This window comes from Calonectris borealis, chromosome 11, assembly GCF_964195595.1.
Source record: "Calonectris borealis chromosome 11, bCalBor7.hap1.2, whole genome shotgun sequence".
NCBI lineage: Eukaryota > Metazoa > Chordata > Aves > Procellariiformes > Procellariidae > Calonectris > Calonectris borealis.
The window spans coordinates 21,182,512-21,208,521 of NC_134322.1; the positions used below are offsets into that span (position 1 = coordinate 21,182,512).

General features: G+C 37.6%; 1 protein-coding gene across 2 annotated transcripts; it reads right to left on the reverse strand.

The window, feature by feature from the left end:
* Positions 1–1,178: 1,178 nt before the first annotated feature.
* Positions 1,179–25,657, reverse strand: TSPAN3 (tetraspanin 3). Of its 2 annotated transcripts, XM_075160433.1 has the most exons (8): positions 25,476–25,630; positions 20,192–20,294; positions 13,086–13,277; positions 11,911–11,985; positions 8,078–8,179; positions 7,557–7,709; positions 7,179–7,262; positions 1,179–2,128 (listed from the first exon to the last, which is right to left on the reverse strand). In XM_075160433.1, exons 2-8 carry the CDS (start codon positions 20,291–20,293, stop codon positions 2,036–2,038), a joined length of 801 nt encoding a protein of 266 aa, XP_075016534.1. In that variant the 5' UTR covers position 20,294; positions 25,476–25,630; the 3' UTR covers positions 1,179–2,035. The 2 variants fall into 2 exon arrangements, with proteins under 2 accessions (XP_075016534.1, XP_075016535.1); XM_075160434.1 differs by lacking the exon at positions 20,192–20,294 and having other exon boundaries at positions 25,476–25,657.
* Positions 25,658–26,010: the final 353 nt, after the last annotated feature.

Consider the following 26,010-nt stretch of genomic DNA (forward strand, 5'->3'; position numbering starts at 1 on the left):
GTTTCCACATTCCAGCATGAATTCTCTGCATTTTCTAAAGCAAGCAGAGACTTCCCTGATCTATAAGCAAATACTTGATGCTACACCATTAAGTCACCTCTACACCAAATCCAGGTCTTCCAGCAAGATTAACAAGTACACAGACTGTAATCTCTCCATGTTCAGACTCTTGACTGCAGAGCTTATTTCTGCCTTGTTGCTAGTAAGAGCTGACTACTTTTTGAAGCATCCTTAGCTTTGTTCTGTGCAAAACAGAAGTCTGTGTTAAAACCTCCCGGCTCTGATTCTTACAAGCCAGGGTCGTCTCGATCTTCTTAGTCTGGAATCCTACCAAGCATATCTACAATATGCAATACAACATGATGCAGATAATGCTTAAATTCGTCAATGCTTCTGATAGATCCTGTTAGCAGGCTTGCTACTGCATCCGGGAAATTTAACGCCAGAGTCCCAGGAGGCCTTTCAGGTTATTAAACCACATACTGTACTAAGAATGAAAATCTAAGCCTTAAGGGCATATAATCTGAAACCCACCTTTAGAACTTAATATAGAATTCCAAAAGTATACTTCTACATCAGTGTAACAACTCTAAGAAACTTAAATCCCCCCACATGATATATTGGCCTTAAAAATCGACTACGCATATCAGAATTATCTTTTCCTGAGTGATATTTCTTTGGGTATTGGAGAATATTATGCTGATGTCAGTTTGGCTGACAAAGTCTACTTTGCATGATAAAGCACATAAGCAACTGGTAGAAATTCTGAACGCTCCTAGCTTCTGCAAAGAACGAGGCAACTGAAGCCATAGAAAGCAGAGCAGTGACTAAGCATGTGAATAATGTAAGACATATTAATGCATAATTAACATACAGCAGTTATAGTATGGCTATTCACCTCTCACTGTTGAGAAGCCACAGATTCTTCCTTAATTGTATTCACAAGATGTTAACTTTCCACCAAGTTCAACCAAGTTTGTTGTGCTGTGTTTCTCTAGTATTGTTTAAAATAAAAAGAACAAATATGATACAATCAAGCTTCCACCAAACCTTAAATACAGATCTATTTAAGTGAAACCACTTAAAACTGGTGCTTTCATACTAAAGCTTATGCTTCTAGCACACCAGGACTCCATTTGAACAAATACACTGGAATCTTAAACAGAAAACAAGACATGTTTATAGGGAGGATATACAGAGATTTATTTCATCAGGTTTACTATTTACAGTTGAGATCACTTTCACATACTACTTCGCTACTCTACATGGCTACATTGTTTCCAAACCAATTTAAGATCTACAGTCTAACAGTTCACTCAACACATAAAACCGCTCTTCATAGAAAAAATGAAATATTTCATTATAGAACAGTAGTGCATACATTATACTCCTGAAAAGCCAGCTTGTATTTTAAACCACTAATGTTTGAAAGATTTGATCTCTGAAGGTCAAAACTGCAGTCACATGATCCTAAAATTTTGGTTAGTCTTTTTTTTTTTTACAATTTTTATATATAAAGTGTACTGGACTTCACTTAAGTGTTTTTTCAAAAATGACACTGGTGAGGGGCAAGATTAAAATATTTTCTTCTCAAATTAAATAACAGCTGGCTTCCTTTGTACAACTTTGGCCAAAGTTCCATGTAGTCAAGGTTTAAGAAATCCTTTCTCTATATGCAAGAATCAGCCAGTTAATGCTTAGAGGTAATCTACCAAAGTAGGCACACATCCTTTGACTTTCTTATCAACCAAATTACACTTAACTTGCAAATGGTTCTGAAATTAGAAAGTTTACTAGTATACTAAAACATTTAGATACATGAATACCTGGCTAAAACAGTGAAAGTCACAGGTAATTATATAGGTGTGTGTAAAGCTGAGTTGTTTTGCCCGTCACCAGTGTACAGTACGGCTGTCCTCATCTGTGGAAGGTGTGCTTTGACTAAGCTTAGGGCAAGAAAGCTATCGCAGGAGACCTGGCCCATTCACCTTCCACATAAGTGAGATAAGATTGAACTGCGTGTTCGCATTCTCTTCTAGGCATAGGTTCCGCCAGTGATGAGAAGTTCGTAGGCAGGATCCCGACTCCTCCTACATAGTACTATACAGGCACACAACATGCCCAGAAGCTATGGAGAAAAAAAAAGAAAACAAACTGAGTACAAAGAAGGTACCTTCAAGAGATTTAACCTCAGCACAGAAATTGTCAGCATGCTTCACAAGACTGTAATTGTCCATAAGGTAAATGGTAACAAATGCATTGTTCTTGAAAAAGCTTCATTTCCTGCTGCAAAAGGCGAGGGCCGCAAACTCCAGCCTTATTTTCTTGCAAGATTGTCTTGGACATCTTTAACAAAAGCTTTTTTCATCAGCCATTTGTATCCTGCCTCAAAAATTCAGATGGAAGAAATTATAATTTTTTTTTATGAAAGGTACAGATTTTTAGATATTGTATCTGGTATGAAAAAATCAAAGTGAAATTCAAATGCGTTAGCCTCTAATTGCTATGACGAGAAAGAGCAAAACTTTAGAGTTTTATGAACCTACTTTACCGCTGAAATCTTTCAAATGCTCAATCTCTGTTAACATCTCATATTAGAAAGCTTAAGTCCAATGCGAATTATTCACTTTTTGACATTTTCCTGCCATTAAAATTCACAGTACCATGACTGTGCTGGCAAGTTTGCCAGGAATTTAGGGTATGATCACCCCATATATATGTACAAGACTTAAATCAGATGAATAATCAGGGATGCAGGGCATGGTATTTTACAGAAGTTGCATGTTTCATTCCACCTTCATTCCATTGAAAGTGGAATAAGTCTGTACCTACTAAAAAAAATCAGGCATACTGTTGTGTTCTGTGGTCTACAGTAATCGGCAATGGCTTCTAGTAAAGTAAGAGATTGTATTGATTTGGTCATATGCATAGAAGTTTATTCACAGATGCAAATACTTCAAGAGGCTCCTGTCATAGCTCTGGATTATAAAGCATCACCCAGAAGGTAGGTAAGTTTCTGAAAAAAAAAAAAAAACCACCCCAAAAAAAACCTTGAACAGAAAGCAAACAAGAATGAAATGGGTGAGCAGACAACCAAGTGTAAAGCTTCTTCACTGATACAGCAAAAACCCAGTGAAAACCCAGCACTGGGACAAACGGAGAATTACTCACTTTTTTAAATAAAGTCTGATGCAAAAATCACGTGTGTTTCAAGTTTTAGAACTAAATGATGGTACACGCAACGTAATACTTAAGTCTGCTGAAAGACTGAAGAGAGAATGTTTTAAAAATCCTAAGTCTAAATAAGCAGTGATTAAAAAGAGGCATGATGAAATTCTAGTATGAGCTTTTAATTTCCTGGAAAGGAACAAGCTGTAAAGATTAGTAATATTCTTTGTCTGGAGTTGCATTATCTGCTTTGGATCTATAGCAGAAACCAGCTCAGGTTCAAAAAAACATACGCAGAGTAACCTAGAGTATGGCACTTCAGCCTGTTGGTAAAAACAGCACCTTTCTTCACTTCCCATCAGTACTTGGGTGGTTCCAGTTCACAGACTAACTCCCAAATATATGTCATCATAGAATGGTTTGGGCTGGAAGGGACCTTTAAAGGTCATCTAGTCCAACCCTCCTGCAATGAGCAGGGGCATCTTCAACTAGATCAGGTTGCTCAGGTTGTTATATTCATGTCAGCATAAGAGAAAAAACAGAGTTACATGAGAGAATGACTCTTCTTGGACACAGCCCTTCTAAGTGAGGAGGTAATATCCACAATTGAAAAAACCTTAAGTTAGACTTGTGAAATGGAGAGATTATGGTAGTTGCCAGTGGCTACAGAACCCTGAAGAAGGGTCACAGCCTGCAAGTACAAAAACTTCATCTTTTTCCTTGTTCAAAACAAGGATAAAATGAAGAGTGTGCTGCAGAGAAACACCTCCTTTAGTCTTTTGCTATAATTCATTCTAGCCATGTATGTCAAATAAATAAAAGTAGTTCCATTACATTTACAGTTATTCACACAAAGATGATCCTGTTCAATGACTCACTCAAGACATTCAATTTATACAGAGTTGTGTAAAATCTGAAACAATCAGGTACTATCATAAAACCTCATGTAATGAACTTTTGAGTTACTATTTAAACTATTTATATCCTTTAGGAGCCCACTAAGCATATTCCTAGAATTCACTAGGAAGTGAATTCACACAGAATTGACTCCCATATTTCAACTTTCTCTAGAGAAATGATTTATTATATCATTTTAAAAAATACACTAGCACCTCTAAAACCTTTTCTAAGGCATTTGATTCTGTGCCTCTTCAGTTGCTACTTAATATTATGAACAAAAATATTTTAGAAGTCTGTGTTGAGGAAGGATCCATGCATCATCCCCCTCTTCTTCAACTTTCAGAAAAATTTAGACATCTCCCACAGTCAGAAGGTTGTGGGTTTTTTTGTGGTTTTTTTGTGGGTTTTTTTGTTGGGTTTTTTTTTTTGTTATTTTTAGATTTGGCTGCTAGCAGTAATTACATCCAATCTTTCAAACAAATTTACTTTTTTTGTACAAAAAAAAGCTCACTGGCTGTATATACATATGCCAAGCTCAGTATCTTGTAAATGATCACTAACTACAAAAGCTATCCTTAAGAATAAGCTAATCAAGCAAGCAGCATGTCTACTGCACTGCAATGCTTTTGTTCCCTTCAGTTTGCCTCCTATTTATTAATAGTTCTGTGCTGTCACTGTAGTTGAGACCAGGGAATTATTGCACACTGGAAGATCCCCATGGTAACTGAAACATGAACATACCAAAAATTACTTCTATGCAGAAAAGACTCAAGTTTTCCACAAATTCCAAGCCTTGCAAAAATTCTCTTCTTCTCAATCTTTTCATTTTAAAGAAAGTACTGAAGGCTAAATTTGTTGACTGTAAGCTACTAGAGGTAATGAACTTTGGACAGCCTTATTGTATAACATATGAAATAACAATCAGTTCAGAGGGGACTCTATGCCGTGAGTATAGGAAAAGTAGTAAAATTCACCAAAAGGTAAGAAAAACATAATTACTCCTCTAAGTTTACAGGACATGACCTAAGTTACAGGCCACTTGCTAAAGTTTACATTCTTATCTCTGTTTCAATTAGTCCACAAACTATTTTGCTGAGAATCAAGGCTAAGCACATACTTAAATTCTGTATTACAAACAAGAGGATGTCGCAACTTATGTCTTAAATTCCAGGAGATAAGTAACAGAACTGTTTGAATATTGTTTACTATCAACTTGACTGAAAATAATGTAGTTTTAAAACATGTGAATTTATAACCATTTGAACTGTGGAGCAAAGATACAGTAATATGATCTCTGACAGACTTAAATGTGATTATCACTCAGTGAATATTACTAGACAGAAATTTCAAGGGTATTCCCAACACCCTGTATTCTATATTTATCTTTATTTTATTCGTTTTCTAAACAGGTATCACGTAGCTTGTTTAAGCAAAAAAGATTTCAGAATACTATACTGCAGCACTAGCAAAGAAATTTCTCTGATGTTCTTATTTCCTTGAAAAACTGTTTAGACAATATGTACTTTCTGCCAATAGCTTGATTGCTGACATGTGGAGACAAATCAAAGAGCACCCACTGCTGAAGGGATACAACTAACATGCTTGCCTAGAATTGATGAACCAGAAATAACAAAAGGATGCAAGCAGCCACATTTCCACTGCAAGCACGTGTCAGAAATTCTGGCCCAGTCCCAGAGAGGATTATAACTGTGCTGCATTTTGGGGTGGACCCGTTAATTAACCTGCAAACTCCAAAACTAGGAATAATGCCTCCTCTTGGGATTCAGCTCACCCAGCCCTATAACATAAATTTTTTTCCTACATAAAAAAAATCTGCCACAATAACCATGGTTGTGGTAAATACATTCATTTACATTACACAAATAGAAGACTAAATATTGCTTTGACAGTTCTAAGAATGGCAATTAAAAAAATACCTTCCTTCAGAAGACTGAGCACAGATCTCACCAAATTTAAAGTTCCATAGGTGAAGTAATCTGGTTCTGGACAGTTCAACAATACTACTGTATACAGTGTTACCTATGAGTATATCCTTGTAGCATTAAAATAGAAATTTAACTGTATCTTCACAAGACTGTTTGCAAAAGACTATTTACCTTCAAACATACAATCCAGCTCAAAAGCTGCTTTTGAAAACAAAAAGTGCCTAAACCGCCTGACTTAACAGGTACAATGTTTTCTGAATTCAAATGCTATTAAGGGTACAAAAGTAACTTTGAAATTAGTTTTCAAGTCTCTTGGGATTCAGTACTACATTTCTCAGAAGCCATAACATTGGCACAGTCTGAAAATAATGTGATTGCTGTACTAAGCCTGCCAAATTGATAAGCATTCAAAATTCCAATTTTACAGATATATTTAGAAGACAGTCCTAGTCTTAAAAAAATCTAAATAGTGAGATACACATTAATCTTTTTCCTCAGTTACTTTTTTATGACCAGGGTAACTGTAACAATTAAGGTTCATGTGGGAGACAGCCTGTGCTCAATTTTAAGTAGGCAGGGTCTCCAGTTTAGAACTTACTTTTTTGCTTAAAGTCCAGAAACCAAGAAATCTTCAAGACACAACACAAAGCTCAGTTGAACAAGAGCAGAGTATGCATCAAAAACCCTGCTGTATCTCCTGGGTGGTCTTGACATTATTTGTATGCCATGAAGCATAGTAAGCTGATGTACCTCTAAAGTGGCATGAAATATGAGCTATCTGTTTTAAAGTTGGAAATTAAATACTATGCAAATTCTTCAAGTGTTAAATGCCGTCAGAGCACATTCATGATACTTAACACTTAGATAATTAGTTCAAGAAATAATTTACCATTTACATTCTAGCAGATTACGGCATGTAACATTGACTGTTCAGCTATCTTCAAATCTAATAGAATACACATCCACATAGCAGTAGTTTTTAGACCATGCATGGTTCAGAAGTTCTGTGTTAAAGTGTTTAGGTCCTTTTGACTGATATTCATTTATTCCCCAAACCAAATAGGGACTAAAGCTGTCATCATCTTGTACACACCTGTAATAATCTGGACAGCAGTTTAGAATTTCATTTGAGAAAAGGTTTACAGCTAAAGAATATTCTCTTACCTGAATAGCAGCAAATGCTAGTGCTGCCCAGATGACATACATCATGATCTCTTGAAGCTTCTTTACAACCAGAGCCTCACATCCCTGAAACAAGTAGACTTCTTAGATGTCCATCTGGCAACCACATTTAGACACACACCAAAAGCCCCAAAAGCATCAAACAGGGCAGAAAGATAATCCAAACACTAAAAAAAGTCATTACTTAGTATATCATTACTTAGATGAAAAAAAGAGAGAGGTCTTTTTCCCCTTTAGAAACCATGTTTATTTCCTGTTAAAGCAAATACACCCAAGACTTCATGCTCCCACTAAAAAGAAAATGAAATGATTGTCAGCAAAAGCATGTGCCTACGTAAGTTCATACTTCGGCTGTCTTACCTCAGAATAAAGGTCCATTGGACGGGTCAAGCTGCCAGTACAATTGCTGAGGGCTGCTTTGCAACAGCTAAGCGGCACACTGTTATTTTTAGTTTGTTTGAACCAGACAGTATTCTCCCAGTCTGAATAGTTATGGATCCCACAGCAGCGCAACTGAAAAATCATACAGGTAAAGAGCCAATTTGTTTATCAGTCAAGAAGTGGGATGAGACAGCAATTCTAATTGCAATACCAAGAACACAAACATATTAAGATTATGTTCCATTGCAGAAAAATACATTAGTACTAAATATTTGAATCCAAACACCGATTCATAGCCAATTACACAAAATGCACCTCCCCATCAACAATGTAATAATTCTACTAATTTTAACCAAGTTAAGCTATTTATTGACCAATCAGCTGTTTCCTAGATTTGTCAGAATGGAGGAAGATATGCTACACAAGTAGCAGAGCAACACAGCACCTGCGTTTTAAGGACAGAAAGGACTGAAAAGTTCCCATGTGTCTTGCCGCCTCACCTGCCTCTGTACATAGTCAATAGCACGACTGGCTGCATCAGGATTTGTCCCATTGTATCCATTGTATACTTTCTGAATGCTGTGATCAACTTCATCCTCCACCTGTGAAGTATTAGGAAAGCATCTGCATTAGCACACCAACAGAAGTAGTAAAGGTCTAGGTAAAATTTTCACTTCTAGTTATAGCAATTCAGGAGACCAAGATAGCTCCCTGTCATTTGAAATCAGCATACTTTGGTAGTACAGCTTCTTAAAATTCTAACTTGACTTTTGCAAAGATGTTGCTAGCTTGCAGTTAATGGACAAAAACCCAAGCAGCTATCTTCCGTAAGATTTTAGACAAAGTAGCTTTGCAATGTATCTCAGAAAGGAAATTGCTGTTATCATGACACAGTGGCAGATACTCCATGAAGTTAAGAGCACTCTGTAAGAGCATGCATTCTTTTCACTTCCTACTCCTCCTTCAAAGTTCCAAACCAAAACCAGTATGACCATCTGGGCTAACTCATTCCCTTCGGGATCACAAGGATATGAGTAAGTCATACCACCTGCTCTTCCCATTCTGATTGAAGCACAGGTAAATTCTCAAAGATTAGGTCTTTTGGCTGACTATTCTACCCTACAGTGACCAAGCTCTCTGTTCCCAGCCCCCCCACACTTCCTGAGGAACGCTGATGGCAGTACATAGTACATAGCAACAGTTAGTGGAATAGCTCCTAAAGCTACTGCAGATGAGTCAAGCTGCTAAAGATGCTGTCAAGCACATGTGTTAGAAATGGATGCCATGCAAGAATCATCACTTGTCCCCCAAAAAGGCATCTTATAATGCCCATTTTTGGAGGAAATCTTACTAGAACCTTTTAAGTAGTATGTTTCACTGTAAACTGTTACTTAAATGCACAAAAGTTCAGTGTAGCTAAACATTTGTACAATAGTAAGATTAGCTCTGAATTGATTTTTTTTCTACCATATTCAACAGGAATTATGTGCAAGGAATGTAATCTTAGGGCTGAGCATTAACTAAGCATGCATATTCTTTAGATTTGCAAGTTACAGTAGGAAGGTCCTGCCAACACATCATTCCCTTAAATGAATAATGGAAGAATTTTCTGCAGCAATAGCACAAGTTTCATTCCCCCCCACCCAAGAATGCTGGTTATCTTTAAAAAGTAAATCTGTATCAAGATAGATATGAATAAAAGTCAATCTAGCCTGCACAGGCAACTTGTTTCAGACTAGTTTAAAATCAATTGTTTGACGATTTAACTAATGTGATTTACAACTCTGATCCATATAACAAAACAGCTGTTCAATTTGTCATATAGATTTTTAAATTATTTATTTCAGTGCTTGCTTGTATATCATTGGCTTATGGTTCAATTAGGGCAACATTATGCCTGAAAGCCATGCAAATTACATACAATGCAAACAGAAGTCACTAGTTCTAGCTAACTGGCAGGTTTTATGAAAAATGAAGAGAGTGAAGTACTCCACCCAGGGGAAAAAAGCCAGTAAATCCTCAACTAACCGACAGTCCATTTAATCCCTACTGCCATTTACAAAAAGCCTTACGTTTACTAATAAGGACCAACGCTAGCAAATTCTGCAGCAGGTCAGTCTATCACAGTATCACCTAGGCATCCTTCACGTTTTTCTGAAGGAGTACGATCCACACACAGCTTCCAACCGAAGCATGTTGGAAAATTAAGCAATTTTAAGATCGGTCATTGTATCTTAACTTAAAAGGGCACAATGCCACTTTCTTGAGACATTGTACTTAGTCTCACTTGGTGCCAACAGTTTTGATGAACAACTGCCACGACTTCAATCTTTCCTTTTGTTTGGAAGTTTATACAGTTAACACTAAAGTAATTCTAACATGATTCTGGTGCCTTTAAAAAAAAAAAACAACACAAAACCAAACACAAAACTCCCACAGATCTATACATGTCATGTCAGAAACAACACAACAAAATTAGCAAAGCACAGAGCTGCCTTATTTATCCTGGCAAAAATAATCAGAAATCTAAGCAGATTTCACCTCCCAGTTCACTGGTAATAAATCTAAGTTATTTCCGACACTCCTGTTGCACTTGAAAACAGTTTAAGACGCTAAGTACTGCAGGGTAGTAGAACACTGCCACTTCCACTAACAAAACCTGTCTGCCCTTCCAAAAGATTTAAGATTTAGTTTTCAAATACTGACTCCCACAAATGGCTTAACATAAGACCGTGCTGCCACCAAAAAGAGACTACCTTCCATCTTCCCTCAAGCTCTGACTTTGCGTTATCTATAGCTGTGAAACTGTATGACAGCAAGACAAAAATGAGAGGCAACAGGAACATCTGGGGCTAATCCAACTTTCAAGAGTTTCAAGTGTGTAATTTCAGATGGAGTAGCGAAGAAAGATCTATGCATCTGCTTTTATGTCCTCTGGATGCTGTTAACTGGAAAAGAGCAAGCCACTTTAAGACTGGACCAAAGAAGAGAATAAGATGACCACAGCTTAGTCCAGATCAGATCCATAATAACAACTATACTGTAATACACTACGCCTCTGCAAGTATTGGAGCAGAAGGCAACCATTCAAGCTAGCATGTAAGCACTCCCATTCTCCAGGAATTATACTGCTCTCCTCGGTTGCTTCTAAGGACTACTTCCACTACAAGCTTCAGAGTCCCAAATGATCTTCCCAGTGCACTGCCAAGATAGCAGGAATCAAATGTAGACCATGAGAAAGATATATCCTGAATTTAGGTATTGCTGATAGTGCACGTCTGTTGAAGCAACCTATTCTAACTGTTACTAACCCAAATTCGTAACACATAGTTCAAGGTCCTCTTGTTAGCTGCTTATTCAAGACAGCCTTCCTTTGTAAACCAAGCAAAAACACTCGATTTTTACTTGATGGTTGTTTCACTGTTTCTTCCAAGATAGCAGGAGAAAGCAAGGAGAGAATACTGAACAAGACCTGTGTTGTTTATATAAACACAGAAGGCCAAAGAAAGGTCAATGGTGGTGTAGTTCAGCTTGCTATTAAGATATCACTGGAGTGTCCTACAATGCGATCATACCACACGTCACAGCTAAAAATGCTTTTTCTGCTAATTTTTTGGCAAAATTTAGATGTAGAGATAACAAAAGCCAGTGAAACTGTGCAAGTTAGAAATTTCTTTTCTTCAAGCTACATTGTGGTATCTCTAATACCATGTGGTATATTTCTGCCACATATATATTATGCTGGTAGAAACACAGTTAATTTCATTTTTCTGGTCCCGTTTCTTAACTTCCATTAAACAAACAGTGGGAGAAGTCAATTTCTTTAGCCATAACTCTTGTCAACAACCTGTATAAAGCTAGACAGTATACATTCACACATTCAATCTTCTTGATTTTATTATTATGCAGTGTTAGTTTGTATACCAAAACACAAGACAACATTTAAGTTACTGCATATCAAAACAATATGCCCTATGTTCAAGTATTGTGTAACCTGTATCATTCACAAAGTCAAAGCGTAAATAAATTAGACCATCTGGAAAATTGAAAGGTACCAATTATTACCATGACTCCCCTCTACTGTTCAACTGTTAATGATATATTCCAGCTAGTTTTTTGCCTATGAGAAAACTTTCTGCTTTACTATCAAGAATATTGATATTCTAAATTTTAAGATATTGATATCTCAAATTAACCCACTTAGAGGTTTGGTTTTATTCCCTTAACAAATACCCATTAACAGTTCTACAGAATCAAATACAGTAAAGACTATGCCTCTGTATTTCGGTCACAGTTCACAATAAAACATTTACTGAAATTGAGAGGTTATTACCTTTGCTCTGTAAATGTATCCAAGAACCACCACCACTACTTCAGTGATAAAAACCAAGAGCAGGATGATCACAAACTGTAAAATACAATCAAGAGTGCTTGTTCAAATAGTTTTACCCATTTACTTTCTGAAAGTCTCCATATAGATTTTGCTATTTAAAGTAATTTTTCAAGTAAGGTTTTGATTTAACAGATAACTTAATGCAAGCAATTAAATTGACTAAATGAGCCCAGAATTAACTTCATTCAAGAAACTTTAGTGTTCATAGCTTCACCAAGTAATAAAAAGCTGCCCAGCCAGGCAAGTGCTGATCATTAGGACTGAAAACACCATACTGGAGTGCTTTAATCAACTGTTTTTTTCAATCTTCCTTCTGTTAGATAAATAGGAATGTCACATCAAAGAAGCTACCCAGGCTGTTACTAAGAGGGGTAGATGGACTAAGGGAACGTTTCTTCAGATTAAGCCCTGTAACAACTGACAGAGACAGCAAGCTGGGCATTTGTCTCGGTATATTTAAAAGCACTTTTAAAATAAACTGTTAAAGAAGCCTACACAGCATCCAACAAAAAAAACGAAAAAACCCTGTGAGGACAATTTAAATACTGGCCTCTATTCTCTCCTACCTAATTCTCAAGCTGAAACTACAGTTAAAATGCTTGGAAACACATAGCATAAAATACTGCAAACAAAGTGTCCAAATTAAGCCATAAAGAAAAATATCTAGGCATCATAACAGCTCTCAGTTAACTCGATGCAAGATACTTAAAACAAGAAGGCTCCTGGATCACCTTTCTCTCTCTCCAATTTCAGCTTTTCAACCAGAACAGATAAAAGTGAGATTTAAAAACTCTTATGACTTAATCACATGGTTTTACTTTTTTTAATGAGATGACCACAGTTCTAGAAAAGGTAAAACTGAGAAGCCTTCTGCTGCCAGAACTGGCTAATTTAACACCATTATTCAGAAAATTGAAATAAGATGTTCATAACAAAATACAAGGGGAAAATATTTAAGGCCATAAAATAAGATCAGAAGAAGCTTAAAAAGATTTTGGCAGTCTATTAAAAGGGAAGGCAGCCAAATATACAACAGGGTATCACTAACATATAAAGTGATATTTGTACATATGTATACATATACAACACTATCATATAAAAACTCTGCAACTTACCGTAGCAAGTCCACACCGACTTTCTCGAATTGTGGCGCAGCACCCAATAAGTCCGATAATAAAAAGAAGTGTTCCCACAGCTATGATAATAACTGCTGGAATTAGTGTGTAGACATCTTCGAAGAAGTGATCATAGTCATCATATGTGATGAACACATAGGCTCCCACGTAGCACAGTATGCCTGCTGCTGCCTACAATAGACAACATAACATGGTAAGTTTCTTTGAACACCAAACCCTCGTTTCAGCAAGGCTACTTCGCAACAATTATTTTATCAAACGCCATAGTCTTCCTCAGAAATTAGAGTTTTTTTGAATTTAGACATCTTTACTAGGTTATAACATATGTTTATCTCAAATGGAGGCCAGCCAGTAGTTTTAAAACTACATTTAATCTAGAAAGATTTAGTTTTGACTACACTACGGAAGTCTTCTGAGGCACATAGTCAAGAAGTGAGGGTAACCACAGTATGAACACCAAGATCTTGCTCCCTGTTCTCAAATACTTCCTTCCCATGCTGTGAACTACACTTTCTACATAGTCTAACGTTCACAAACTGTCTCATACTTTTGGGAACAGGATTCCAGCCCATCCAACCAGCAAGTTATTTGCTATTCAAAGGCTTTTCAGAACACGTATGCAGTTCTTTTATCTGCCATTATTTACCTACTACTTATTCTTCCATTCTGCTGATTACTACCTACGATTTAATGTTAGAACAGAATAGGTACACACATTGCATACTTTAACCTCTGCTAGGGAAAGATGAACTGCTAGAAATAACAGCATTTCTGAAGCGTTCACAGCAGTGGAAAATCTGATTCTAACCAACAAAGCAGGTAGGAACCAATATAAAACACCAATTATTAAAAGAGAGAACCAAATATCTAGAGAGACATACTACAAAACAGTTCTTAAAAGAGATGTTCTCAGAAGGATCATTGTACAAAATAGTCTTTATTAAACAAACAAAAAAACCTTGAAGTTACTGCAAATAAGACCTGTAGGATGGATCTGCCACTATACAGATTTAAAACACTAAGACAAAGCACTTAAATCAATCTGATATGACCTTACTTCCCTTACAGTTACAAGGATCCCAACACATCAACACCTTCATTAACTTTATGCTGAGCAGACCTAGTGAAGGACAGACAGCTGTTGCTTGAGGAGCCAGCTAACATACATTTATTTCAAAACAAAAGGGCCTTATCAATTTTTGCTTCACAAATGTCTTTCATAACTGTCTTCACACTTGCTGCAGAATGAAACAGTCCTGCTACATATTAAAATGAAACATTTATATTCAATTGATTTGCAATGATGGACAACATAATTTGAATATTTTATGACACTCTTTAGTTCTAGTGTTCCAATACACAGCTAAGCTAAAACAATCCACTCAGAAGATGCAACGACTAAGCTATGATCTGGGGAATTTCATTTTGCTGTAAAGGATAGTGTCCCCATTACAATCCAATCCATACACTGGACAAGAGTTCACTCAACTGGAATATTACACACATCATTCTGTTCTGAGGAAGAACATTGCAGGTTGCCTCCAGCCCTCCTTTCCCACTCAGTGGCCTTCTAACTACCCCTATCCCTGCACTGTGAAGAGGAGGGCAGACAGACACACATATAGCTAGTTCCAGTAGCTATAATACTACAAGACTGGGTCATGCTATTGTAGAATCAAAGAATCAATTAATAATTCAGGCGAGGAAAGACCTCAGGAGATCATTTAGTCCAATTTCCTGCTCAAAGCAGGGTCAACAATGAATTCAGACCAGGTTGCTCAAGGCTTTGTCCAAAGTCTTGAAAATCTAAGGACAGAGATTCCACAGTTTCCCCGGGCAACATGTTCAGTGTGGCACAGAACAAGACAAGCCATAAGAAGAGTGGTACCTAGTATTTCAGCACTGCAATGCTACTGCAACTATTTCCTGTAGAACAATACTGCATAAACACGACTAGAATAATACTTTACACATGGAATATCCCCTGCAGCACTTTGTTACAGAAACACTATGTCAAAGAAAAAAGTATTAAGAAGCAGCTCAAAACTATCATCAGTTCTGTGTGGATTTGAGCAATATATTTCACCTTTCTGCCTCTCTTTCTGCAGTGAAGGTAAGTGTGTACTCTGTAGGAATCTTAAAAGCATCCAGGAGGCTCACATTCATCCAATAAAAGGTGCTATGTAGACACTACAGTAGTGAAACTGAAAATTCAGTAACAGTCAAAGACCAACAGCAAGGCATCTTCTCCAGACAAGAAAATCTGAAGTGAACAAGCTATTACGAAATCGCCCCTTTGCACAAAAGATGTTGAAATGCTAATCCAACTATACAAATCCTGCCACGTTAGGTACAACATGGCAAAATGCAGACATACAATTTCTGTACACAAAGCAAAGATCCAAAGTAGTGTCACTGAACAATGGAATTACATTAACTGTTGCCTAGCAATGAAGCGTGTGAATGACAGGGCAGTGATGTAATCTCCCATTTCTAAGAACTAAAATGCTTGTTAGAAATATGGTATATTGCAAGGTGGCAGATGAAAAACACAGCTGTGGCTGGCATCAGGCACAGAAAATACACCACAAAACTGAAATCAGAACCATTTGTGAACCCCTTTGTCCTTCTCTGTTGTCTGAAATTTAAGTGGCTTCCTTCTTTTCTAAGAAAAATCTGGTTCATAAACTGCACGAGCACATATATTTAAAGAATATATTTGAAACAAAAAAAGTTTAGCCTTTAAAAACCTGTCTACAGGTGTTAGCTTTCCTTCCCTACTTCAAGAAGCATATGCATTTTAAGAAACTTTGCTCTTCCGGTATTGTGCCAGATAAAGTGAGTCTGACATATAGAGATTAAATACTGTCTCAGAAACTAAGGAAAGCCACACAGTGTGCTTGCTAAAAAAAAAACACCTGTATTTTGTATTGACTATTGGAAAGGCAGATTTTTCTTTACACTTCTCAGATTAAAGCAGCCTGGTCTGAAGACTTCACTAAATCCTTGCCACACATGATTCTATAATGACTAATCAGCCATGACAGCATTTAGCCTTAGGTTTTGCTTCTAAAGAAGGTTGCGGAACTGGTGTTTCTGTGGAAGAAGCTACAGAATTTTGGGAATAGCAGTGTGCATTCATACACCTATAAACCTTGCACTAGAATAATGAGGAAGTTGAAGATAAAGACAATGCCTCTACTTGATGAAGTGACCATACCCTTAAAAATTACTGCTATCTCTTCCTCAGAATCACTTCAACAAGTAATCTTTGGGGCTGGGGAGGGGGAAGTGGGGAGGGAAGTCCTGAAAGCAAAGGTGCCTATAAAAAGATTAAAACTCCTTTCCTGTGTATCACAGTTTATTTTTGAATAAGTACAATACCTAGTCTATCACAGAACAATGAAAACAGCAACACTACCCAGACAGTTTACAGGAAAACAAGTTTTAAATGCCTTCCCTTCTCCTTTCACATCACAACCATGTGATGCTTAGTGTTTTCTTCAGCCTGGTCTAAACCAGAAAGGAGGGAGGTCTCTAAATCAGCATTTTAACTGGGATTAGGAAAGTGCTTTTGAAGCAATCCTTTTTGCTCATCTTCTGATGATTTTCACTTACTACTTTCTGGTTTGCACCACTGAATAGTCTTAGGAGTGTGTAACACGATTCACTTTGGATGAAACTAAACCAGAAGATGAGCATTTACTGTGCTAACTGCTAATAGGTGTTCAGTCGATGGGACCAGACCAGCTTGAGGTCTTTCCTCCCTCGCTCCTCACAACTCAGTCGTTTCAACACCTGGTCCTCAGCACAATTGGGTTTTGTTCCACCTCCATAGTACAGTGTTGTATGTTAATGTACATAAAGCATAAATACTGTGACAACAGATAAAGACAAAGAGCTAGTTTTACCTATACAAAGTATGCACTTGTATAGGTATAGATCAATGCTGCACCAGTTAAATGCACATTTATTACCTGTTGCAACCCAAGAATAAAGTTGAACGTGTGCTTTTTAAAAGAAAAAAAAAAACCAAACCCCCAAAACAGTACCATGTGCTTAAATCTTAATTTGCTTCTCAAAAAGGGAATCATCTAGAGAAACTGAAATCTGTATCACAAGTAAAGACACAAGGATAATTTAAAAAAAAAAAAAGCAAACATAAAATAATCCAAATCTCAATGCTTATTATCCGGCAGAGTAAATGCTAAATCTGCAGAAGGCCAAACTCGCTCAAGTCAAAGACATTTGGGAAAAAAGCTACCACATTTACAATCATGCATTTCCTATCATTAAATGGAAGCCAAATATATAAACTGCGCACAGTTCAAGTAAGTCTTTGATAAACAGGGCTTGAGGGAAGAATTCTCAAACTTAATCTGCTCAAGGCTCTGAATAGAGATGGCAGCAGCTCCTGAATCTGTGCCAGGTCACATGCATGCTCTAGGGAGATGACTGGTTATTCAGCATTCACACATCCTTTTAGAGTTGTTTGCATCTAACTTGTAGTACTGAACCTGGAGTGGCATACTCTTATTTTAGGATGAATTAATCTTTAAAAAGTCAAGTACAGTCAATGAAGACAGTTTGTTGCAAAAGGCTTGAACAATTAGACATCCTTTTCATCAGAGGAAAAATTTAAAAATACATAGACCTCTTATAGTTCAGAAAAAGCTTGATATATTGCTTTAGCATGGGCCTCTAAGGAGTTACTAAAAGCCAAACAAGTATGCAAAGAACTGGAGGGAAAATTGGAAGATTGATGATACGTGCAATGATAAACATCACTCAAAGCATTATAGGAAAGCATATTTAAAATTTGGGGTTCTTGGAGTAAGCTTCCCCCCATCTTTGGGCTGGTGTAATACAGCTTCTTAAGCCCATACCTGTTTCACAAAATCAGCTTTCGCCTTTCACATGCACTGAGGTGTACAAGGCTACACACTGTCTAGATGCACCTTGAAACAGTTTCAGGTTTGGTTTTTTTTTGTTGTTGTTGTGGGTGGGGTTCTTTGTTTGTTTTTTTCTAAGTAGGCTGCAAATACACACCAAGAACTGTTTTCATCTTCTCAGTAATGCTCACACACTGCAGCTGTTTGAAAGCTAAAATTCTGGCTAGCTAAGATGACTGGTAAGAAAGATATTTAAACTACTTTTTCTGTTGATCATTTATTTACCAACCATGGACACTGCAGCTCCATTTACAAACTAATGCTCCCTTATACTACCCTACTAATGTTGCCCCCAAACAGATCCGATGAAAAGGTTGTCCAAAGATTTTATATCTTTACAAAGCATTGTCCTTCATGTTACTTTTGCTACTATGTTGTTACTATTGCATTTTCTTCACTTTGGGACCACAATTAAGCCCACAAAAAAAAAAAAAGAGTTTTTGAAAACTTTTTTAGTACTCTTTCAATTAACTAGGCCAAAGAATAGTATTTGTCCCTTTAGAATCTGCATTTTATTCACTGTGTTAAGAAAAATACATACTCTCTGAACAAGCAAATGAAGGTAGCAGCAAGGTATTATATGTTAGGAGAAAACACTTATACCTGATGTCCACTTAGGTAAGAGGAATATTTCATCTTTTTGGTAAGGACATCTACTTATAAATTCCTACTACTGCCAACTTTACCATGGCTGATTGATAAATTTTATAAATTTTGGTAGTAATACAGATACCACCCTAAACCCAATTCATTCCACTACTAAAGCATCTTTCAAGACTGGGATTGTAAAATACACCTATGGTATATTCGGATAGACCATCTGCATCATCTTTGATAAAAAGAAGCCAAAAAAAACCAGTAAGAAAAAATCTTCCACACTAACAGTCCCTCACCTTTTCTGCCTGGATGCTGTCCTAGGATCATCTTCCCAACCTGCATATTGCTTTCCTTATGTTTAACTTCAGTGTATCTTTGTTCTCCCTGCCTTTCTAGTCTGATGCAAACATGCCTTTTTTTTTTTAAAAAAAAAAAAAAAAAAAACAAACCATACACTCCAGGAGAGATTTTTGAGGGTCTACAGTTATCAGTTCCATTCTTGGTAACAGTTACTTTTCTCCATGCATACCAATGCCTGAACATTTCTTACCCATAAGTAGGGACACTGGTATTGTTGTTTGCCACCCAGTTTTTGGGCTTCTTGGAACAGTATCTTAAAAAGTGTTTTTTCACACTACTACTCCATTATTTGACTTCTACTGTATTTCTGACATTTTCAGTTCTCTCCAACACTAAAGTATTCATAGCCTAATAATTTTCAGATAGAGAAAGTTTTCCTGAGCTGCTTCTTTAAGTTTTTCTTTTTGCCTTCTGTCCTTCGAAACCTAGTTCCTCAGTTTTAACTTCAAAGGCTCTATAGGATATCTCTACTGTTTCTCTCTTACATTCTTTTCAGCACTTCACTGCTCCATATCTCCCCCTCTACTCCCCTCTGAAACAAATACACACCCATACTTGACATTATTTTCTCTACTTGCTTAAATCGGTGCCCATCCACCTTAGAACCCAATGGTTACCTGACACTCTTCTACTTTATTCTCATCAATAATAATTTAGCTGGAACACTGAGCTGTAATTGTCTTGCAAAATCCTTTGGGAGAAGAAAACTAGCAATTACATTCAACTTTGTAACATAGTCAGAAATATTTTAAAGGCTGATAAAACAAAGCCATGCAAAATTCAAGTAAATCAGACTGCTTTGTCTACACTAGCCAAATTCAATTCTGTAATACTATGCATAAAAACCTCAAATTCAAATGCTTTTGCAGCTAAAGCAAAAGGCTGAGCTAGGTTGCTTTTGCATTTGGCATTACATATTTTAAGTATCACCAATTGCAAAAGGCAGTGCACCAGCTGACTGAGGTTTTTTCTTTTTTAAACTAGAAGAGATGTTAACAATATAGCCATTCTTTTACACCTATTTAGTCACCAGGGTTGTAACATGACCTGGTGCTCCACTGTTTCCAGATTCCTTGCCCTGCACAAGAACAATGATGATTACTCCACGCTACGAAGTTTCGCCACGTAAATCGATATTTCAAATTCCATGTACTACTCAAAGATACCACACTTAGCTTTGCAAGTTGTTTTTGCTCTGTTAGGTACCAGCTCTACTTTTAAGCACAAGACCAGATGCAGAAAATCTTGAAAGATCTCAGGCAAAGACTTGAAACTCATCCTGTAAAGAAACATAAATGATACTATCATGGTACTTAAAAGCAAATCAAAGTCTTTCATGTCCAAATATTGTAAGGAGAAAAAAAAAAAAAAAAAATCACTCAGAGGGCACGACACTTCCATAGTTTTAAATCCTTATTTTTTTACTAAAAAAATTCATTTCTTTAATGCATGGGATTCTAAACTGTTACACAATCCTACAAATACACTCACTTCACTACCGTAGCAGCAGAAGCACAAAACATTCAACTTTCATATCCTAAAGTGACTGTCCTTCAAGACAAAAAAGGCTTCAGTCAAGTAATCCCTGACAGGTAGCCTCTGGGATCATCTGTCAATTATAGTCTTTGATCACCAAAAAACTCTCAAGAAGTTTCTCCATTACCCCAGCTTTTGAAGTCCATATCAGAAACAATTCTCAAGCTCCCAATAAAACAGAAAAATTACTTGGCTTATTCCTATGTGCAAGAGGAAGTGAGCTCTACTTTTCTACTTTTTCTTTCTACTACTAACTTTAAATGAATTTTCCTGTTGCTGCATTTTCTTTCTTCTTTTTTACCAGAAACCCAAAACACACTACATACACATTGATAGCTACAGCTCCTTTTAAGACAGCACAGAGACTTGCTCTAAGATAACACTACATAATTTCTAATACTATGGTTACTGTACTGTGGTGAGCATGCATAAGTTGTAAAGTGAACACAGAATTGTAGAAAGCATTCTTGCTGTACAGAACTGAACCCTTGAGATTTCTCATAAACTATGATACCAAAGAATGTTTTATAACAGCTTAGTCAAATGAACCATAAAATTAATGATTTGCAGTTAAATAATTGCAAGAGCAACTTAAAAAGTTAGTTTGCGAGTCCTGAGTTGAAAGTATTGCAGAAGCAGAGTTCATTCCTTTTCTCAAGGAGCAGGACATAGAGGTGAAGAAAAAAAACCTCAAAGCAAGCACAGGGTATTAGGTGCTGTTTTAGCAAAGCAGGCTGTCAAAGCACATACATTCTTCGGGAATATAAAATAGACAGACTCCCCTTTCTGAAGCAAGACTACAAGCATCTGAATCTTTTAACCATCTACCCTATATCCTAAACATAAGCCTGAAAACATTTCCCTAGCATTTTTGTCTTCATCTCATTTCTTCAAACTCCTTTCAACTGAATTATGCAAGTGACCTGACGAAGCCTTAAATTAAGAGTTCACAAAATGAACACATTTGACAGTAGTCTTTAGATATTTGTTCCAGGTAAATTTATTTCTTCCTCTTTCAAATCAATGCAGACTTGTACTTTAACAAAAGTTTTTTTAAAAAAACATGCTATTCTCAAATACTTTATGATCATCTTTTATTTGTAATTGATCATATTCAACATTTCATCAAGATATCAAAAAATATGTCTGCTTATCAACTACTATTTTAACTTTTTTTTTTTAAGACCACAGTTTAATGTTTTCCTGTCATACCAGTCATTATAATCTTTCCCCACTGAAAAAAAAACCACACCACATCCTAAATTCTCAGACATATCAATGTTGGGATTTCCACTCCACCAAAATACTTTGGAAAATATAGGTACTAGAAGTTTCATTATTTCTTTTCTAAGATGTGTTGTCTTTCACATCACAATTACTTCCTATGCAACACCTTTCCTTAAAGAAGGTTCCTTAGCACCATCTAAATGAAAATGAAGTCACTAGTTGACCAAATAGATCTTGTGCAAAGATAAAGGTCAACTGAAAGACTGCTTTTCCTTTGCCATTTATCATATCTACTGCAAAACTAATTCATGACAACAAAACACTAAGAAACATATTAATCTGATCTGTATTTCTCTGATCTTTCTAAGAAGGGCAAGTTTTAACTGATGCTTATCAATTCATTTCTTTGTAAAGTCCCTTTGAGGTTAAGCACTCTTTGCCAAATTATCCAAAATTCAAGTGTTTCATGCAAGATCTGTATCATGCTACTCTTGATGGCTACTACTCATGATGCTGTTTTCCTGCAGTACTTTGTTTTTAAGGCAATACGTGTGTCTACAGCAGATGTACTCGATGCTTGACACCCCTGCAAATACAACTTGGCTAAACTGTCAAAGCACCACACCAAAAACTTGGAAATGTGCATAAAGCCCATCCAGCTTTCTATATGATAAACCAGCACCTGTCCTGCTGTGAGAGGAAGATAGTTTCTGCAGCCCATTTTCTTTAAAAAAAAAAACAAACCTGTAGCAATTATTAACATGTAGGAATGTACAGTTGATATAAGAATTTAACAGGATGTGTAAAAAGTTCTCACAAGACTACACAGAAACAAGACAATTTTTTTTATAGTGTCAATTAGAAAATCTAATAAGTAGCACAAGACTTTCCAAAAGGAGACAAACTTGTAGAATCACTGGCAAATTGAGTGGAGTTTGGGTTGTTAAAGTCAGCAGTCACAGATGATGAATGAGTGGGTATGGCTATGACCTGTCAGCAAGCCTGATCTGCCTTTTTCAGAACACTTGAAAGAAATTTTTAAAAAAGAAGTTACACTGTAGACTACAGAGAATAACAAAAACATCTCTGCTTTTTCTTCAGCAGCAGAAGTGATAATTTTCTGAATATCTTGCATTCATAAGACAGCTACAAAGCACTCTGAACATTCACATCCTCCCACAAATATGAGACCCAGGGTCCCGGGCCGGGGCGGAGGAGTTATAATTCACTTTGATCAGCTACTCTTGCAGAACTTTTGATAGAAAACTATGCAGAAGCAACTTGCTATTACTACAGATGACCATGAAGATGATAATACATAAGATAGATAGATATATATACGATACCCTATAGAGACACATTAAATTTATAAAAGCAATTAAAGGAGGTTTCATAGTTACTTGACCAATTATAGGCAGTTATCTATTGTCAAGTCTCAGTGGAAATCCAGACGATCCAATTATCAAAATTGGAACTATATATGAATGACAAGCAAAAGACTTCTGTAACAGCACAAAAGCAATTACATTGTCAACTAGATGGGCACCAAATGTTAACACACAGTCAGCTCAGTCAACAAATGAAACATGCTAGATCGAGTTGGAATTCTTCTTTCTCTTTTACCATTTAGAAGTGAAGATGTACTACTTTTGATGTACTACTTTCCTATTTTTAGGCTATAGCTTGCTAAAGAGAGGAAAACCATCGATTTTTGTAATTCTCACTTCTAGAAAGCCTGCCTCATTCTATATACAGCTAATGAGCGGTAAGGTTGTTCCAGCACAAGCAACCCAGTTACCTATCTGCCAAAAAGCTATCAGCACAAGTTGACTTCTTCGGCTGGAGATGGTTTACAGAATACAAGATTGGTGAAATTTTAATTTGACATGAAGTACATCCTATCTAAATACAATCTGTCCATTTTAAATTAAGTCAAGTTTGTCAAAAAAGTAATTAAAAATTGTAAAGCACTAGATTCAGCATTGCACAAAATAACTTTGTACCCACTGCTGTTTAAGCTGAATAATTGCAAATTTCAACATGCAATTAAATTACGAAATGCAGCAAATAACGAACAGTACCTTTAAAAGATATAAAATACGAAAACTATCACTAGGCTTTTGAGGTGGGGGAGAAACTGCATACAGAATTTGTGTTCATTTATTCAAAACAGAGCCTAATTTCTATCAGCAACTAAAGGAAAATCTACTTGAAGATGCCATCAAGAATGCAACTCACAACAACTATATGTCCAGTCAAAAACTTTAAGTATGACGTAGCAGCTATCAGATAGCTTTTTTAAATGCCATTTGCAACTATGCATATAACAAAAAGCCACACCCAACAAAGCAGATTCCAAACAAACGGCTATACTAAAAGGTTGATGTAACTACCACATACTTCGAAGATAAAGAATGGAGCCTATACATCTCAAAATCACAGATTCCTAATACCCCCCACTTAAAAGTCAAATATGCCCCACATTTACTGCTCATCTCTCTGAACAGCTGTATACACAAATGCTGGTGAGACTGCAGAGATATACGTCTTCCCTGACCATCATTCATTTTTAGGCACCCATGAGAGGCATTTCTTTGTAAAAATTTAGACAAGAACACTTATCCTGTAACGCTTGTTAGATTTCCTATGACTTTCAATATTAAATGATGTAGCTATACATAGCAACACTTTTATGTTCTAATATCTTGTTACCCACTATTACTTTTTCAAAGCTGAAATCTTTGAACAGCTGGGACAACAGATCTTCTGCTCCTGGAGCTGGGATTGGAGGATGAGAAATGCTGTAGCTAAATGCAGAAAAGGAATTTTTAAAGTCTACAAAATATTTTTTAATTTGATTTCATTTAGTTAAGAGTTATGTTGTCCTGACAGGCCAATTATTACAGTGAATATAATGCCAAGCTACAGCCTGTATACCCATCCTGAGAAAGGTCGCTTACAGCAACCTACTGTTCCACCAACCTGGGCAAGCTTTTGTTTTACTGTCAAGCACGACTGTAGTTGTGGCAGGGATGCAACTGTGGTTACTGGAAAAAGTGAAACATGAGACTTGCTTTTAGACTATTAAGTTATATCTCTCTCTCTCTCTCCTAATTTTGCGTTAAAAATACAAGGAAGAAAACGGTGCTCCATACTTACCGCTAAGTATTTGGGACAGACGTCCTTAAAGTAAAAGGCCAAAAACTAGATGGCCATAACAGCTCTACAAAAACTGAAGTGGTAGAGACCTGAAAACCTCAATAATACAACTCAAGCTGCATGCAATTACACAAGCGTCTCGACCTCAAGATCTATAATGCTCGTTAAACCTTTATTGCCAGGCTACTGAGGCAACAGATTCAGCTTCATTCACCTCCGAATTTCGGGAAGGGGAGGGTGTGGACTGGAGGGAAGGGGCTGCACCCACCGCTAAAACACAGGTCCCCGCGAAGGTGCCCAGACGCCTGTTAAACAGAAGGCGTTTAAATACAAACTGAACGGACGAGGCGGCGCGGGGGGGCTCCCAGCTACTGCCGTACGTGAGCGAGGGCCGGACAGCGGCGAGGGGGGCCGGGCCGGGCCGGGCCGGGCCCGCAGCGCCTCAGGGCCGGGTCTCGCGCCACGGCCTGCCCAGGCCCTCTCCTCACCGCACCCGCGCCCGGAGACCCTGACCCTCCCCAGCCGCCCCCGGGCTCACCCAGAAGATAAGGTTAAGGAAGACCAGGACGGTTTTGGAGGAGGTGATGCCGCACTGCCCCATCGTGCCTGCGCTGCCGCCCCTCAGCCTCCCGCCGCGCGGCTCCTCTCCGCTCCCCTCAGCTCCGCTCCGCCACCGGCCCCGCCCCACGTGACCCAGACGAGCCGAGGCGGCGGCGCGGGGAGCCTAAGATGGCGGCCGTTTGCGTCACGTGGCGGGAGGGGGCGGAGGAACCTAAGATGGCGAACCGCTCCCCCTTAAAGCAACCGCCGCGTGGTCGCGGTGGCGCTCGTGGCCCGCGCGAGCGGCGCTGAGGGGCGGTTTCGAAGCCGCGCGCGCTGTGGAGGACTTTCCTTCCCCTCCCTTGGGAGGGAGACGCCGTTCGTCAGCCTCGATGGCAGCTTAGCCTGGAGTGGTCAGCATTCCTCCTGGCCTCAGAGATCTGCCGTACCACAGCTAATGGCATCTCTCAGCAGACGTTTAGGTCATGAGGGAAAAAGAAACCCCACTCAATTGCCGTCTGAGGAGTGGTTTG

What these genes read in the sequence shown, in the direction of transcription:
- TSPAN3 (XM_075160433.1), bottom strand. Translation starts at nt 20,293, where the DNA reads ATGAGTTTCAAGTCTTTGCCTGAGATCTTTCAAGATTTTCTGCATCTG. An exon ending in GAGCAAAAACAACTTGCAAA is followed by an intron (nt 13,278 to 20,191) that starts GCTAAGTGTGGT and finishes TGTCTATTGTAG; the next exon opens with GCAGCAGCAGGCATACTGTG. An exon ending in GATACATTTACAGAGCAAAG is followed by an intron (nt 8,180 to 11,910) that starts GTAATAACCTCT and finishes AATACTTCACAG; the next exon opens with GTGGAGGATGAAGTTGATCA.